Source organism: Hyla sarda, chromosome 4 (assembly GCF_029499605.1).
Source record: "Hyla sarda isolate aHylSar1 chromosome 4, aHylSar1.hap1, whole genome shotgun sequence".
NCBI classification, from domain to species: domain Eukaryota; kingdom Metazoa; phylum Chordata; class Amphibia; order Anura; family Hylidae; genus Hyla; species Hyla sarda.
This window is the reverse complement of record NC_079192.1, coordinates 35,720,688-35,739,706: the sequence shown is the minus strand read 5'-3', so window position 1 is coordinate 35,739,706 and position 19,019 is coordinate 35,720,688. Positions and strand designations below refer to the sequence as shown.

Here is a 19,019-nt window from a genome sequence, read left to right as displayed (position 1 = left end):
GATTTGTGGGCGTTGGCCTTGCAAGGGGGTATTGAGCTTGCGTTGCGTGTGTGGCGGGATGAAGGTCAGTGAGGTGTCACTGTCTTTCATCTGTTGCATGTGAAAGGGTCCCGGGGGAGTTAGTAGTTTGAAAGATAAATGTTTGAGATGGTTCAATTGGGCCTCCTGGTGGTGGTTCTGGGCCTCAGGAGTTCGAGGGATTGTGCAGAAGGTTACCGGGGTGCCCCCGGGCCAGGAGCTCGCGGCCAGGGGTAAGAAGCGTGTTGCACAAATCCGGTTGGGGGAGGGGAGTGCCCTCCAGTTTGGTTATGTTTATATGTAAATATTCAAATGTTATTTATTGGTTTGTTAAATAAATGGGCCACACGGCCCAATTTTCCCACAGCAGGTGTCAGTGTCTTTTCTATTGGGTGAAGGGGTTGTTACTTGGTTAAGAGTGGGTTAGATAGGAAGGGATGTATCTAAAATCCCATCCAGTCATGGGAGCAAACGGAGAGGGGGAACCCCTGGCGTAGTGGCGCCTTGACGGGGGTTTTAGTGGCCCTTCCAGATGTTAGTAAGGGGCAATGTGGTTAGAGGTATATTTCAAGGGAATGGGGGTTAAAGGGTTAAATGGCTGCTGCTCCTTTAAGGGACAGTAGCAGGTGGCTCGAGAGTGGGGTGAAAGGGAGGTCATCTGGAGGGGAGGAGTGTATATAGGGGGGTGCTCCAGGGGGGGAGGGTACTCACCAGTCGGGGTGTAGAAGCGAGAAGAAGGTCCTGCCCGCCCTCTTTTAAACGCTTGGTGGGTGGGATTCTGATAAGGGGGAGGCATGTGAAAGGGTCCCTGGGGAGTTAGTAGTTTGAAAGATAAATTTTTGAGATGGTTCAATTGGGCCTCCTGGTGGTGGTTCTGGGCCTCAGGAGTTCGAGGGATTGTGCAGAAGGTTACCGGGGTGCCCCCGGGCCAGGAGCTTGCAGCCAGGGGTAAGAAGCGTGTTGCACAAATCCAGTTGGGGGAGGGGAGTGCCCTCCAGTTTGGTTATGTTTATATGTAAATATTTAAAAGGTATTTAAGGGTTTGTCAAATAAATGGGCCACACGGCCCAATTTTCCCACAGCAGGTGTCAGTGTCTTTCTATTGGGTGAAGAGGTTGTTACTTGGTTAAGAGTGGGTTAGATAGGAAGGGATGTATCTAAAATCCCATCCAGTCAAGCAATTTTGGAAAACTGCCACACAGTTCTAAATCGCAGATAAGGACTTCTTCTCCGGTGCCGCAGATCTTTTAGCTTGTACGACCGGTTTTACAACTTCTTTCGAAGAACCTGGTTACATAACAGGTAACTCTCCCAGTATTGTGAATATATCCTTAGGGTAGGGTCACACACAGTGCACCCAGCTGTCATAGAGCGATGGCAGAGATTTCCTGCCGGCAGTCATGATCTGACACACAGAGCTACCAGCCGCACCAGGAAGCTCGCTCTGCAGTCTCTGTGACTGTCGGCAGTGAATCCACAGAGTCAGAAACGCTGCGGATGCACTGTGTGGGAACCTACCCTTAGGCCCTGCATTTTTTTTTCACCTGAAAAAAAATCCCTCAAAAAACTGCTTTGTCATTTTGCACTCCCAAGATGCAGTTTTTGTGAGATTTTTTATAAAAATTGTGGGATTTAGTCTTGATAGCTTTTCCCCTGTGTTTTTATCATAACAAGTCATGTGATTCTTACATCATGTGACACAAGAATTTCTTTCAAAGAAATGGAGGGGAAAAAAAACAACAGAATAATGCCAATGCCAAACCCACATTGCATTTTTTAATGTATTTTTTTTCTCCCATTAGACACCTATGGGAGAAAAGCACTAAGATTTGGTATGAAAAACATCATAATCTCAACATGCTGCAAAACAAAACCTGACGCATTTTTTCCAACCGCGTTAATAAAGTGACATGGCTGGAATAAATTCACCCTTTTATTACATAAATGAATAGAAAAGAGCGTTTTGGCACTAAGGAGAAAATGTGAGCCAGAGATGGAAAAATCTTAATCCTTCCAGTACTTATTAGCTTCTGAATACTACAGAGGAAATTCTTTTCTTTTTGGAACACACTGCTCTCTGCTGACATCTCTGTCCATTTTTGGAACTGTCCAGAGCAGCATATGTTTGCTACAGGGATTTTCTCCTACTCTGGACAGTACTTAAAATGGACAGAGATGTCAGCAGAGAGCACTGTGGTCGTGATGTCAGCAGAGAGCTCTGTGCCGAAGGCAGCGCTCCGGCTCTACCATAGAGTTGTATTGAGGGGGCGTGTCAGCCGCTGCTTCGTGCGGTGGTCAACATGCCCCCTTCCCGCAGGCTGTTTGGGATCCCCGTACAGGAGATCGCGGGGGGCCCCAGCGGTCGGACCCCATCCGTTCGGAAAGGTATCCCTTATCCTTAGGATAGGGGATAAGTTTTTCACCACTGGACTACTCCTTTAACTTCTCTCTTGCTAGTCTTTTTTCCTTCCTCAGCTTAGCCCCAACAATGTTGAAAAGTGTGGCGAGCTTCGTACCCCCCAAAGTTCGTATCGAATCCAGGTTCAGGGGCCTCGGCTCCGAAAATGTTCACCATGTTCGAAAGTTCGGCGAGCTGCGAACTCATGTTGCAGAGTTGTTAACATCAGTTTGACATACAAAGAATTATGACCTCCACTCTCTGTCCATATAACCAGGTGCAAAATACATTTTTAGACAAATTCCTCCCCAGTACTAGATAGGTTTTCTATTCTTCTTGTTAACTCCCTATCTGTGCTGCTGGCAATAATTTGTTTTCCCTTAGTCCTAACAGCAGCACACATATTTCCGACCATAGTTATGACATAGTATTTTTGTTCTGACCCAGTGGGCTGGGGGTAATCTTCCCCTTCATATGGGGCACTCAATTAATTCTTTAATTATTATTTCTTGGGCTCATTAAACATTCTGCTATCTTACAAGTCCACAGGGTTCGTTAACCCAATCGGTGCTGCTGTTAGGTCTAAGGGAAAACAAATTATCATTATCATTGAACAAGTCTTTTTCACATTACATTTGTAATGTCGTCATAATGTTGTAAACAGATTTGTAAATTACTTCTACTTAAAAGTCTTAATGTTTCCAGTACTTACCAGATGCTGTATGCTCCACAGGAAGTTCTTTTCTTTTTGAATTTATTTTCTGTATGACCACAGTGCTCTCTGCTGACACCTCTGTCCATTTTAAGAACTGTCCAGAGCAGGAACAAATCAACATAGCAAACATATCCTGCCCTGGACAGTTCGTGACATGGACAGAAGTGCCCTCACGATCTCCTTGCTGCTCCGTTCATTTAGAGTGCAGCACTGGAGGCTCGTGACATCACGGCTGCGCCCCGCTCCCTCAATGCAAGTCTATGACGGCCATCATGCCCTCTCCCATAGACTTGAATTGAGGGGGTGTGGCCATGATGTCACAAACCTCAGCCCCACATCGACAGTCATCAAGCACGGACCAAAGTTCGCTCCATGCACCGGATGTCAGGGGTCCCCAGCGTTCAGACATCTTATCCTCTATCCTTTGAATAGGGGATAAGATGTCTAGGGGCGGAGTACCCATTTAAGGTAGGTTGCTGTATCTGCTAATAGCGGACAAAGTAACCATTCTAAATATTTTGAGAGGGACCCAGTGACTCCACAAAAGAAAAGAATGTCCAGCACTTGGTGCTCAGGTAAAACTTCTTGTTCTTTATTGAGATATTATCAGGATAAAACAGGTACAATGGTGACTCAGTGACTGACCCGATCCCCGTGACTATAGGTCTGCCAGGGGGATGGGTCCAGTGTCTTATGAATTTTCAGAATAATGTACCAACAAGCCGCTTAAGGCCAATGGGGTAACAAACGTTCAGCTGTTTTTGTAGCAAGGATACCTTTTTCTATGTGTGTGCGTAAAAAATGTTCTAAGTTGGTTTATAATTTTATTAGTAGGGTCACCATTCAATTTTACAGTGGAATTAGTGGAATGGTTCAGTTGGCGATGATCTTCCAGCAGTATACATCACTACAACTGAACCGCCCATATGGCCTCTAGTTACTGTGATGTCACTACGAGTTGCGAGGTTATTAATAGCTCTCCTTTCTTCTTTGCTATATAAGGATATATTCACAATACTGGGAGAGTTACCCGTTATGTGACATGATTCTTTGAAAGAAGTTGTAAAACCGGTCGTACGAGGTAAAAGACCTGCGGCACCGGACAAGGATTAAGTGCAGTTTATGACAGAGATGTCATTCATCACTGAACCCTTAAAGGAGTACTCTGCCCCTATACATATTATCCCCTATCGAAAAGATATGGGATAAGATGTCTGATCGCGGGGGGCCCCCAACGGCGGGACCCCCATGATCAGACATCTTATCCCCTCTCGGCTGCGGCACCCCAGACATCCAGGGCATGGAGCGAACTTCGCTCCATGCCAGATGACTGACGATGCGGGGCAGAGGCTTGTGATGTCAAAGTCACGCCCCGCTCGTGACGTCACGGCCATGCCCCCTCAATGCAAGTCTATGGGAGGGGGCGTGATGGCCATCTCCATTATTCCGCCACATGATTGCAGCCACTTTAAATAGCCAGACATGTGATCTATGTGCCAAGCTCCCAATCTGAAGAAGAGGAACAGGAGGACACGGGGGCCGGCGCACCACTTTGTCAGCTTCAGTGCTCCGACCACTGCTCCTCTGGTCCGTGGACCTACTGCTCCTCCTAATCCTGTACTGGAGGAGCAGTGTAGCAGCAAAGTGGGGTAGTACACTAACGTACTGTATACAGCTAAAGGCAATTCATCCGTGGGGGCACAGCCACCGACAGAGGGGGTTTACAACTATATATGGGGGCACAGAGGAGGCCTACAACCAGGGCTCAAGTCCTGCAGGAACGCGTGGGAACTGAGTTCCTGCACTTTTTCCACAGCAGGAACACTGTTCCCGATTAGCAGGAATCCTGCCGAAACAGCCCTTGAGTGAAAATCTTGGGTGAGTTCCCACACTTTTTTTCCCCCCAGGACTTGACCCCTGCCTACAACTACATATGGGGCACAGAATTAACTTACAACTTTATATAAGAGGGGCACAAAAGAGGGGTTTACAAATATTTATTGGGGCACAAAGGGGCTTACAACTATATATGAGGGCACAAAGGGGCCTAAGTTTATATGGTGGCACAGAATGGGCTTACAACTATTTATTGGGCACCTATATCCTATATGGGGGCACAAAGCGGGACCCTACTAACCAGTGTTCGGAGGACCGAGGATGTCCGGTTGTCTGGCAAGCTGGGTGGTTGTTCACAGGCCGGGCGCCATAGTCAATCAGCAGCAGCACAGCATTGCAAGAAGCCAGCAGACAGGCAGCGGGCCGTTGGCTTATTCCCCTCTGCTATGCACACACTTTTCGGTCGGCATCACGTTGTCGCACGTCACTGGGGCATGGTGTCTGCTCTTATCTCAGGCAGCCACTGCAGTACTCTTAAAAAACTGCAGTGACTGCCTGGAGGAATGACTTAGCGCAGCAGCCTTATTACTTTTCTTCTGGACGGGTTTTGATAAATCTCCCCCTTAGTTCGGCCTTTTGTCTAATATATGCTGTACCTCTTATTATAGGAATCTTGAAATGTTTACGATGATAATAATACAAATGAGAAGTCAAAATTAAAAATGTTTCAAAAGATTTATTTACCGTAAATCACAAGTATTGTGTATCATACATTTCCACCGGAGTACCCCTGTAACACACAGCCAGTAATGTCTAAACATTGGCAACAAAAGTGAGTACACCCCTAAGTGGGCATGTCCAAATTGGGACAAATTTGCCATTTTCTATCCCTGGTGTCATGTGACTTGTAAGTGTTACAAGGTTTCAGGTGTGAATGGGAAGCAGGTGTCTTAAATTTGGTGTTATCGCTCTCACACTCTCTAATACTGGTCAGTGGAAGTTCAACATGGCACCTCCTGACAAAGAACACTTTGAGGATCTCAACAAAAATTTTTTTAAAAAAATTGTTGCTCTATATCAATATGGCATAGGTTATAAAAGGGCTGGAGATATATTGATTACACCTGGTACACGTTACTTATACGTCAACTAAAAATATAGTAAAGTTAAAGGGGTACTCTGGTGGAAAACTTTTTTTTAATGAACTGGTGCCTGAAAGTTAAACAGATTTGTAAATGACTTCTATTTAAAAATCTTAATCCTTCCAGTACGTATTAGCAGCTGTTTGCTACAGAGGAAATTATTTTTTCTTTGAATTTCTTTTTTGTCTTGTCCACAGTGCTCTGTCCGTGTCAGAAACTGTCCAGAGCAGCATAGCTTTGATATGATGATTTTCTCCTTCTCTGGACAGTTCCTGATACGGGCATCAGGTGCCAGCAGAGAGCACTGTGGACAAGACAAAACTGGCACCAGTTTAATGGGTTATCCAGGAAAAAACTTTTTTTTTATATATCAATTGGCTCCAGAAAGTTAAACAGATTTGTAAATTACTTCTATAAAAAAAATCTTAATCCTCTCAGTATTTTTGAGCTTCTGAAGTTAAGGTTGCTCTTTTCTGTCTAAGTGCTCTTTGATGACACGTGTCTCGGGAACCGCTCAGTCTAGAAGAGGGTTCCTATGGGGATTTGCTTCTAAACTGGGCGGTTCCCGAGACAGGTGTCATTATAGAGCACTTAGACAGAAAAGAACAACCTTAACTTCAGAAGCTCATAAGTACTGAAAGGATTAAGATTTTTTAATAGAAGTCATTTAGAAATCTGTTTAACTTTCTGGAGCCAGTTGATAAATAAAAATAAAATTGTTTTCCTGGATAACCCCTTTAATATAAAAAATAATAATAATAATGTTTTCCACTGGAGTACCCCTTTCAATCAACCCTAACCCACCCCTTTTTGGGCTGGAGAGATTTCTTGGGACTTTTAAACATCCTGCCGACTGTCCAGCAGGTAGGTGCAGAGATTGGGATATGAGGATGGCATATGATGATGGGATATGAGGTTGGGATACTAGGTCAAATATGAGGTCGGGATATGAGGTCGAGATATAAGGAAGGGATAGGAGGTCGAGATATGAGGTTGAGATATGAGGTCGGGATATGAGAAAGAGATATAAGGGCGAGATATGAGGACGGGATATGAGAAAGGGATATGAGAAAGGGATACGGGGACGGAATATGAGGAATATGAGGGTCCAATCAAAATTAAAGACAGCCCTGGCCCTAGTGGCAAGTGGTTGACTCTGAAACCATCTCTTTAAGGGGTTCCCTTCTCTTTGACTACTGTAGCCCTGTTCTTGTAGAGATCCATTATTTTTTGTAAGAACTACGACCAACCAGAGGATCATTTGGAATCAAGCTGGATCAGTCTAACCCTGACTAGAACAATGGTGAGCTATGGTAAGGGGTTCCCTTCTCCTTGAATATTTTAGCCCTGTTCTTGTAGAGACCAGTTATGTAAGAACTATGACCAACCAGAAGATCATTTGGAACCAAGCTGGATTAGTCTAACCCTACCTAGAACAATGGGGGGGGGGGGGGTTGTGGTGCTCCCATATGGGCTTTTTCGAAAACTTCCCTTTCAGATTCCGTAATTGACTCACATATACAATAAAATATTTTATTATAAATAAAATGAATAGAAAATATAGACAATATTCTGTAAAACCTAGAGAGGGGCTTCAGCTTCTGATAGCAGATCCCTCTGCTTTTCTCAAGGAGCCAACTGTTCATATATTGCCACAGAGAATAGTAACCATTACATAGCACCATAAATAAGGAGGGTGCCTATCAGAAGAAGGACTTCATCAGCCCATCACATCCTAGAGTTGAATGCGAGAAAAAGTTATCAAATGCGTAGTAGAGATTTTTCCATTTTAAATGGTTTCATTCTTTCCATTTTTAGTTTCTATGAAATAAAAAAAATCCCATTTCCTAGCAGGTCTGAGATTTCTTGGTCCAAAAGTCTGTCCATATAGTCTTTAGCTCTTCTCTTTTGTATTTGTGCACTGTCACAACTTTCTTAAAAGTGCAAAGGTCATAATCAATCCTGAGGCCATTAAATATACCTGGAGGTGGTTCGGTAGGTGGGATACGGAGCTCATACAAGCATACCCCCATAAACACATCTTCCATGGGGATGACCCTAATGTCTTGGGACACATCATAGATTTTTTGCGCCATGTCAACTGAAAACACATATCCAGGACCAGCGCAATATGGTGGGAAAGTGTCATTTGGATAGACCTCCTTAGGTAGGTACCATTTGGAAGAGGAGTCCCTATAGGGTGAACCATTGAAAACTATGAATCCTGTGAAGTAATTTTGGAGAACAGGTAAGTCTGGACGAAGAAGCTGATGGACTAAGTAGTCTACATTGACAAACATGTCGTTGTCTATCTTCATGACATAGCTGGCAGAAGGACAGAACTTGGTCACCCATTCTATACCCAATAAAGTTTTCAAGGTCAAATTATAATAGGTGTCCATGAAGTCTTGTTGGATGATGTCCCCAAAGACCTCTTTTTCTTCCTCCAATAACAACTGGGTCTGGTCAGGAATATGTACAGGTTGTCCCACTAGAAAGACCCTGACCACATCGACATCATAAAGACTTTCATTACCCCATGTTTCCCGGATTGTGTGTCTAGACATGATGTCCTGGCTCTCTACAAGCACCATCAAAACGAGGAAAGGCGTCCGGTTCTTGCACTTGTCTGGCTGGTTGAGAATAAAGTTGTATGGGTACGGGTATGGGGGAGCCAGGGGGTGCTTGAATACTGGGTAAGTCAAGTTATTCACAGGTTTTCTTCTTTGTATTGTTTTTGTCTCTAATGTTACGGAATTTGGAATCCACTTCCTGGTGAAGTCTGTTTTTCTTTGGTAGCAGAATAAGTACCCAGACAAAAACATAAAGATCAGCAGAAGTAAGATGGAGATTTTCACTGAGAAGATCCGGGCATTCATTTTGTCCCCTGAAGATCACGATCTGTAATGGTCATGAGAAAGAAAATATAAATCATGGAAAATTCCACCAATCTACATTATTTAAAGGTCTACTCCGGTGAAAAAAAATGTTTTTTAAATCAACTGGTGCCAGCACGTTAAACAGATTTGTAATTAACTTCTATTTAAAAAATCCAGTACTTATCAGCTGCTATATGCTCCACAGGAAGTTCTTTTCTTTTTGAATTTCCTTTCTGTCTGACCACAGTGCTCTCTGCTGACACCTCTGTCCATCTCCGGAACTATCCAGAGTAGGAGCAAATCCCCATAGCAAATCTATCCTGCTCCTGGCAGTTCCTGACATGGACAGAGGTGTCAGCAGAGAGCACTGTGGTCAGACTAAAGAAATTAAAAAAGAAAAAAACTTCCTCAGGAGTATACAGCAGCTGATAAATACTCTAAGGATTAAGATTTTTTTAATAGAAGTAATTTACAAATCTGTCTAATGTTCTGGCACCAGTTGATAAAAAAAAAAAAAAAAAACCCTTGCCGCAAATGAACGTTCATTAACGTCCATTTACGGCTCCCAAAGTATGACACGCGCTCAGCAGGTGAGCTTGCATCATACCGGGGGGGTCCCGGTTACGATAGGCAACTAGGACCCACAGCTAATGCTGGACATCACCGATTGGGCCGCGTCTAAAGGATTAATAGCGCGCGGCACCGCGATCAATGCCGCGCGCTATTAGCCACGGGTCTCGGCCGTTGTTAGAGGCCGGGCCCGACCCACTATGACGCGAGGCCACGCCGTGGCCCCGCGTTATAGATCGGGAGTGGACACATGACGTTCCAGTACGTCATGTGTCCTTAAAGGGGTATTCCAGGCCAAAACTTTTTTTTATATATCAACTGGCTCCGGAAAGTTAAACAAATTTGTAAATTACTTCGATTAAAAAATCTTAATCCTTGCAATAGTTATTAGCTTCTGAAGTTGAGTTGTTTTTTTCTGTCTAACTGCTTTCTGGTGACCCCGGGAGCTGTGCAGTTCCTATGGGGATATTCTCCCATCATGCACAGCTCCTGGGACGTGACATCATCATTGAGCAGTTAGAAAGAAAACTTCAGAAGCTAATAACTATTGAAAGGATTAAGTTTTTTAATAGAAGTAATTTACAAATCTGTTTAACTTTCCGGAGCCAGTTGATATAAAAAAAAAAAAAGTTTTTGCCTAGAATACCCCTTTAAGGGGTTAAAATTAATAAAAAGTGATCAAAAAGTCCAATCAAAACAAAAATGGTACCAATAAGAACTTCAGATTACGGCGCAAAAAATGAGTCCTCATACCGCCCTTAAAAAAGTTATAGGGGTCAGAAGAGGAAATTTCTCAATGTTTTAATTTTGGTGCATGTAGTTATAATTTTTTTTTCTAGCAATAAAATTAAATCAAACCTATATAAATTGGGTATCCTTGTGACCGTATGGACCTACAGAATAAATATCAGGTGCAATTTTTAGAGCACTGCGTAGAAATGGAAGCCGCTAAAAATTACAAAATGGTTTTATTTTTTCAATTTTTGCCCCACAAATTATTTTTCTCTGGTTTTGCCGAAGATTTTGTAGTGACATTGTTAATGGTATTACAAAGTAAAATTGAACACAGAACTGATGCAGAATTTCCTGATGCTATCTGTACGATTCCTTAGGCCGCGTTCACGTGATGAAAATTCTGCGCAGAACTCCGCATGAATTTTCTGTGCGGAATTCCACCTAAATGTATTGCCCATTAACTTTAATGGTATTCCGCACTGTCATTCACACAGCAGAATTTCCGCATGCGGAATTCTGCTGCTGAAATTCTCTTTTCCGCGGTCTGGAAAAATATATGTCTGGTGTTATATTTTTCCAGACTTCGGCTGCGGAATCCCATTGAATTCAAAGGAGTCGACATTCAGCCAAATTCGTGCAGAATGCATGCAGATTCTGTGCGGAATCCCAACAAACTATCACTGTTCAATTAAATAAAATCTATTTTTTAATTAAAGAAGCAGAATCATGCAGAATCTGTGCGGAAATTTCTGCATGGATTCTGCACCGATTCCCCATGTTCACACGGCAGAATTTCTGAACGGAATCCTGCAATCACTTTAAAGGGATTCCTGCAGCGGATATTCTGCTGTATGATTGGGAGAGCAGAATCCCTTTGAAATGTATTGACTAGAAATTCATGCAGAAATTCTGGCCAGTGAACATAGCCTTACCAGCACCTCTTAGTTCTCTACAACCAAGTTCTCTAGGAGAAGGAATCATAGATGTAAAGACTGATTGGCTGTCCAAGGACCTCACTTAAGGGAGGAGGAACTTGCTTCCTCAAGGATGGTGGTCATGCAGGAACTAGGAAATCAGCGCCGGTTCTGCCTATAGGCAAAATAGGCAACTGCCTAGAGCACCCTCTTCATGGGGGTGCCACTCTGCCCTCTGCAAGAGTAGCCAGCCAGCATCAGAAACACCCGCCGCTTATTGGAAACACCCGCCCAGCCAGCACCACCGTCGCACCCCCCTTCCCTCCCGATACCATAAATATCTGCATTCTTCTGCCAGTTGGAGGAGCGCAGTGCCACTTAAACCTTATGCACAGAAGATTTTAGTTCGCAGGAGGTGCGACCGCTGGGACCCCAGGCTTTCCCCAGGAACGGAGTGTGTTGACCCCCGCACGTAGCAGTGGCCGACATGCCCTCTCCATATATGTCTGTTGGAGATAGCTGAACACCTCTCCTTTAGAGATATATGGAGGGGACGTGTCGGCCGCCACTTCATGCGGGGGGTTGACACTCCCCATTCTCGGAAAGAGGGGGATAAGTTTATGGACATGACCTATCTCCTTTTTTTTTTTTCCAGATATTTTTTGTGAAATTTTATGCATTTTTAAACACAAAAACAGAACAACAGTCACCCACATCACCAACTTCCTCCCCCACACCCCAACATACCCCCCCTTCTCCCCCACCCTCCCTTCCCTAAACAAAACAATGCCAAGTCCACCTGAAAGTTGAGTCCATCTTAGTTCCTTCACGTGAGCAAGAAAAGGAGAAGCCTCAAAGGCGTCCCAGACAACGCACAGAAAAAAGAAAAAACAGAAAAACAACACATCCGAGCGCAGGGCTAACAGATACATCGGACTTACACAACACACACAGTGAGACATTTCACAATACAGAGCACAACCTACAATAACCAACTAGAGCATGGAGTGAAGGTGAGCATCTTTAGAACAAGCAAAGCCCCCCAACAATGGGAAAGGGCACCCCTTAAGAGTCGTCCAATCCCAGCCTGAACTCACGCACCCAGGGACCCCATATTGCATGAAACTTGCGAGTAACCTTACTTTTCTTGTATATTCGATAGATCTCCTTTAACTCGCTGAATACCTTAGTCTGACTGATGAACGGTCTGTAGCATATAAACAGTCAATGGAAGAAAAGAAAACCGGCCCTGCTAGCAAAATGATCAGATGGATAGGAAGGAATGGAATGTCTCTATAACAATAGCATGGGCGGATCCAGGGGGGGAGCAACAGGGCAATTGCCCCCTCCTGAGGGCCACTATACTCTGTGTAATAATATATAGTATTTCACGTGTCAACATTCCCCTGTGTAATTATAACCTGATAGCCCCTCCCGAGACTAGACTCTGGATCCACCACTGAACAATAGGGGGTGGAATGTGGCAGATTCAAGATTCCAAAGCGGTTCTACACGTAAAGCAGGTATCTGTATGCAACACATAGAAGAAGAAAGAGCGGAGCACACACCTGTTTGACTTGCTTTGAAGATTTATTATCGGATGGATTCGATAAACTTCATCATCCCAACACCCTGTGAACCAAGCAGAGCTGGAGCGGCAGGAGCGGCACACCTGGAAGTGGACGGGGTGTTGGGATGATGAAGTTGATCGAATCCATCCGATAATAAATCTTCACATCTAGTCAAACAGGTGTGTGCTCCGTTCTTCTTCTACGTATTGCATGTCTGTATCATAGGAGGAGAGGAGGAGGAGAGAGGAGGAGGAGAAAGTGGATCCAGATTGTATAACAAATGCATCTAGTATGCCCACATTTGTATGTACTTGGAAACCCATTGAGGGCATTGGGTACACAGGTATGTGCTTGGCCCCTGGGCCTTATCACACCAGGGTGTACCTGTGCCCCCTTAAAGTGTTAAGTAACTTTGAAGCGAGCGCAGGAGTTATGCTCGCTTCAGAGAAGTGAGTGTCGGCTGCCATCAGTAGGCAGACACTCAATGCTAATGACAGGCAGCAATCCTGCCACTGGCCATCATTTAACCCTTTAGGCGCCATGATTAATGCCGATCACGGCGTCTAAAGTGAAAGTTGCCGGTTGCTCAGTGGAGCTCATCATACCCCCGCGGTGACCCTTTCCTGCCTCCTGACACCAATCACCTAGGGGGACATTCATAAAAACTTGCTCATGTATGTATTTTTTTAGTCGTTTTTTTTGTAAGGCGGCTTTCACACTATAAAGTTCACCCGTTAATATAGGCCGTTATAATGTATTGTTAACGGACGTTTAATAACGGGTGAATTAATGGATGCTAACAGCTGAGGGTGCGTTTACACAGACTCTGTTCCATGATGGGGGTAGTAGTACCGGGGCTTAGGGATTGATCGCACTGGATCTCACTTCTGAGACCCGATGCGATCAGAAATTATTAAGCAGGGGAGCGGGCGGTATGGCAGAAGTGAGACCCGCTGCGATCAATCCCTCAGCCCCTGTGCTACAACCAGGGCCGTTTGAAGGAATTTGGGGGCCCCAAGCAAAATGGACATGGAGGCCCCCCCCTTTGATGTTCACGCACGTCACGCTCTAGGGCCGGTGTCAGAACATAGTAACACCGGCCCTTGAATTCTGGGAGCACAACGTGAGCGAACATCGATACAACGCACATTAGGTGCAGCAGTGTTCCCCCCACATTAGGTGCAGCAGAGTTCCCCCCGCATTAGGTAGGCAATGTTCCCCCCACATTAGGTGCAGCATAGTTCTCCCCACATTAGGTGCAGCAGAGTTCCCCCCACATTAGGGAGGCAGTGTTCCCCCCACATTAGGTGCAGCATAGTTCTCCCCACATTAGGTGCAGCTGTGTTCCCTATTCATACCACCTGTCCAGACCCCCCCCCCCCCGGGCCATTTTTTTTGTGGGGGTCTGACTGCTGAGACCCCCACCGATCACCTCAGTTGAAGTGGTTCTCCAGCTAAAACTCCCATCATGTCTGGAGAGCCTCTGAAAATGGGAGTTGTAGTTTTGTAACAGCTGGAGAGACACAGATTGGACACAGTTTTACCCATCATCACTGCAGAACTTACAAGTGACTACAGCTCTGATGGGACAGTCAGGAGAATACACAATGATAGTGACCTGAGTGACGTCTTCTGACTTGAGTGATATCTTCTCTGTTATCTTTTCTTCTTCATCTGGTCCAGAGACCAGGTCTTCCTCCAGCTCCATCTTCTCTGCAGAGTCTGACATCCAGACATCATTGGCTCCTCACTATGTCAGCAGATCCTCATCCTCTTCATGAAGACAGTAATCATTATAACCTTGCCAGAAAGTGTACCCTAAATAAAATACTGCCCCACACTGTACACTGAATATAATACTGCCCCACACTGTACCCTAAATAAAATACTGCCCCACACTGTACCCTAAATAAAATACTGCCCACACTGTACCCTGAATATAATACTGCCATACACTGTACCCCCTAAATATAATACTGCCACACACTGTACCGTGAATATAATACTGCTATACACTGTACCCACTAAATATAATCCTGCCCCACACTGTACACTGAATATAACACTGCCCCACACTGTACCCTGAATATAATACTGCCCCACACTGTACACTGAATATAATACTGCCCCACTCTGTACCCTAAATAAAATACTGCCCCACACTGTACCCTGAATATAATACTGCTATTCACTGTACCCTAAATAAAATACTGCCCCACACTGTACACTGAATATAATACTGCCCCACACTGTACCCTAAATAAAATACTGCCCCACACTGTACCCTAAATATAATACTGCCACACATTGTACCCTGAATATAATACTGCTACACACTGTACCCTGAATATAATACTGCTATACTCTGTACCAACTAAATATAATCCTGCCACACACTGTACCCTAAATAACATACTGCCCCACACTGTTCTAAATAAAATACTGCCACACACTGTACCCTGAATATAATACTGCCATACACTGTACCCTGAATAAAATACTGCTATACACTGTACCCACTAAATATAATACTGCCCCACACTGTACCCTAAATATAATACTGCCACACATTGTACCCTAAATATAATACTGCTATACACTGTACCCACTAAATATAATACTGCCACACACTGTACCCTGAATATAATACTGCCACACACTGTATCCACTGAATATAATACTGCCACACACTGTAACCTGAATATAATACTGCCACACACTGTACCCACTAAATATAATCCTGCCACACACTGTACCCACTAAATATAATACTGCCACACACTGTATCCCTGAATACTGCCCCACACTGTATCCACTGAATATAATGCTGCCACACACTGTACCCTGAATATAATACTGCCATACACTGTACCCTGAATAAAATACTGCTATACACTGTACCCACTAAATATAATACTGCCCCACACTGTACCCTAAATATAATACTGCCACACATTGTACCCTAAATATAATACTGCTATACATTGTACCCACTAAATATAATACTGCCACACACTGTACCCTGAATATAATACTGCCACACACTGTATCCACTGAATATAATACTGCCACACACTGTAACCTGAATATAATATTGCCACACACTGTACCCACTAAATATAATCCTGCCACACACTGTACCCACTAAATATAATACTGCCACACACTGTATCCCTGAATACTGCCCCACACTGTATCCACTGAATATAATGCTGCCACACACTGTAACCTGAATATAATACTGCCACACACTGTACCCACTAAATATAATACTGCCATACACTGTACCCACTAAATATAATACTGCCACACACTGTACCCTAAATATAATACTGCCACACACTGTATCCACTGAATATAATACTGCCACACACTGCAACCTGAATACTGCCACATTCTGTACCCACTAAATATAATTCTGCCACACACTGTACCCACTAAATATAATTCTGCCACACACTGTACCCTGAATATAATACTGCCACACACTGTACCCTGAATATAATACTGCCACACACTGTATCCACTGAATATAATACTGCCACACACTGTAACCTGAATACTGCCACATGCTGTACCCACTAAATATAATTCTGCCACACACTGTACCCACTAAATATAATACTGCCACACACTGTACCCTGAATATAATACTGCCAAACACTGTATCCACTGAATATAATACTGCCACACGCTGTAACCTGAATACTGCCACATGCTGTACCCACTAAATTTAATTCTGCCACACACTGTACCCACTAAATATAATACTGCCACACACTGTATCCCTGAATACTGCCCCACACTGTATCCACTGAATATAATGCTGCCACACACTGTAACCTGAATATAATACTGCCACACACTGTACCCACTAAATATAATACTGCCATACACTGTACCCACTAAATATAATACTGCCACACACTGTACCCTAAATATAATACTGCCACACACTGTATCCACTGAATATAATACTGCCACACACTGCAACCTGAATACTGCCACATTCTGTACCCACTAAATATAATTCTGCCACACACTGTACCCACTAAATATAATTCTGCCACACACTGTACCCTGAATATAATACTGCCACACACTGTACCCTGAATATAATACTGCCACACACTGTATCCACTGAATATAATACTGCCACACACTGTAACCTGAATACTGCCACATGCTGTACCCACTAAATATAATTCTGCCACACACTGTACCCACTAAATATAATACTGCCACACACTGTACCCTGAATATAATACTGCCAAACACTGTATCCACTGAATATAATACTGCCACACGCTGTAACCTGAATACTGCCACATGCTGTACCCACTAAATTTAATTCTGCCACACACTGTACCCACTAAATATAATACTGCCACACACTGTACCCTGAATATAATTCTGCTCCACACTGTATCCACTGAATACAATACTGCCACACATGCATACACATTATATATACATATACACCCCCTCTTATCCTCTGTGTCCTCATCACCCCCATAACCCCCCCCCACACCTCTCCTCATCACTACTATAACCAGGGGGGGTTATGGGGGGTGATGAGGAGAGGTGCAGGGGGGTGGTCACCTCTCATTACCCCCTTAACACCCCATCTGCACCTATCATCACCCCCATAACACCCCCTGCACCTCTCATCACCCCCATAACACCCCCCTGCACCTCTCATCACCCCCATAACACCCCCCCCCCCCCGCACCTCTCATTACCCCCAAAACACCCCCTGCACCTCTCATCACCCCCATAACACCCTCTGCACCTCTCATCACCCCCATAACACCCCTCCTGCACCTCTCATCACCCCCATAACACCCCCCCTTGCACCTCTCATCACCCCCATAACACCCCCCTGCACCTCTCATCACCCCCATAACACCCCCGCACCTCTCATCACCCCCATAACACCCCCCCGCACCTCTCACCACCCCCAAAACACCCCCTGCACCTCTCATCACCCCCATAACACCCCCTGCACCTCTCATCACCCCCATAACACCCCCCCTGCACCTCTCATCACCCCCATAACACCCCCCGCACCTCTCATTACCCCCAAAACACCCCCTGCACCTCTCATCACCCCCATAACACCCTCTGCACCTCTCATCACCCCCATAACACCCCCCCTGCACCTCTCATCACCCCCATAACACCCCCCCCTTGCACCTCTCATCACCCCCATAACACCCCCCTGCACCTCTCATCACCCCCATAACACCCCCCGCACCTCTCATCACCCCCATAACACCCCCTGCACCTCTTATCACCCCCATAACACCCCCCCTGCACCTCTCATCACCCCCATAACACCCCCCCTGCACCTCTCATCACCCCCATCTGCACCTATCATCACCCCCATAACACCCCCCCTGCACCTCTCATCACCCTCATAACACCCCCCTGCACCTCTTATCACCCCCATAACACCCCCCTGCACCTCTCATCACCCCTATAACACCCCCCTGCACCTCTCATCACCCCCATAACACCCCCCTGCACCTCTTATCACCCCCATAACACCCCCCTCTGCACCTCTTATCACCCCCATAACACCCCCACCTGCACCACTCATCTCCCCCGTAACACCCCTGCACCTCTCATGACCCCCATAACCCCCCCTGCACCTCTCATCACCCCCATAACACGTCCCCTGCACCTCTCATCATACCCATAACACATCCCCTGCATCTCTCATCACCCCCATAACACCCCCCTGCACCTCTCATCACCCCCATAACACCCCCCTTAACCTCTCATGACCCCCCATAACACCCCCCTGCATGTTTCATCCCCCCCATAACACCCCCCTGCACCTCTCATCTCCCCCATAACACCCCTGCACCTCTCATGACCCCCATAACACTCCACCTGCACCTCTCATCACCCCCCATAACACCCCCCTGCACCTCTCATGACCCCCCATAACACCCCCTGCACGTTTCATCACCCCCATAACACTCCCCCTGCACCTCTCATCACCCCCATAACACCCCCTGCACCTCTCATCACCCCCATAACACCCCCCTGCACCTCTCATCACCCCCATAACACCCCCCTGCACCTCTCATCACCCCCATAACCCCCCCCTGCACCTCTCATCACCCCCATAACACCCCCTTGCACCTCTCATCACCCCCATAACACCCCCCTGCACCTCTCATCACCCCCATAACACCCCCCTGCACCTCTCATCACCCCCATAACACCCCCC

The 19,019-nt window shown here is 45.4% G+C and overlaps 1 protein-coding gene across 1 annotated transcript in view; it reads right to left on the bottom strand.

Annotated features, from left to right (window-relative positions):
- Positions 1-7,748: 7,748 nt before the first annotated feature.
- Positions 7,749-19,019, bottom strand: part of LOC130367771 (beta-1,3-galactosyltransferase 2-like) — a 30,795-nt gene continuing 19,524 nt past the window's right edge. The window contains exon 2 of the mRNA XM_056570531.1: positions 7,749-9,010. Coding sequence (XP_056426506.1) covers positions 7,957-8,988 — 1,032 coding nt within the window. The 5' untranslated portion in view covers positions 8,989-9,010 and the 3' untranslated portion in view covers positions 7,749-7,956. The remainder of the gene's footprint in view (positions 9,011-19,019) is intronic.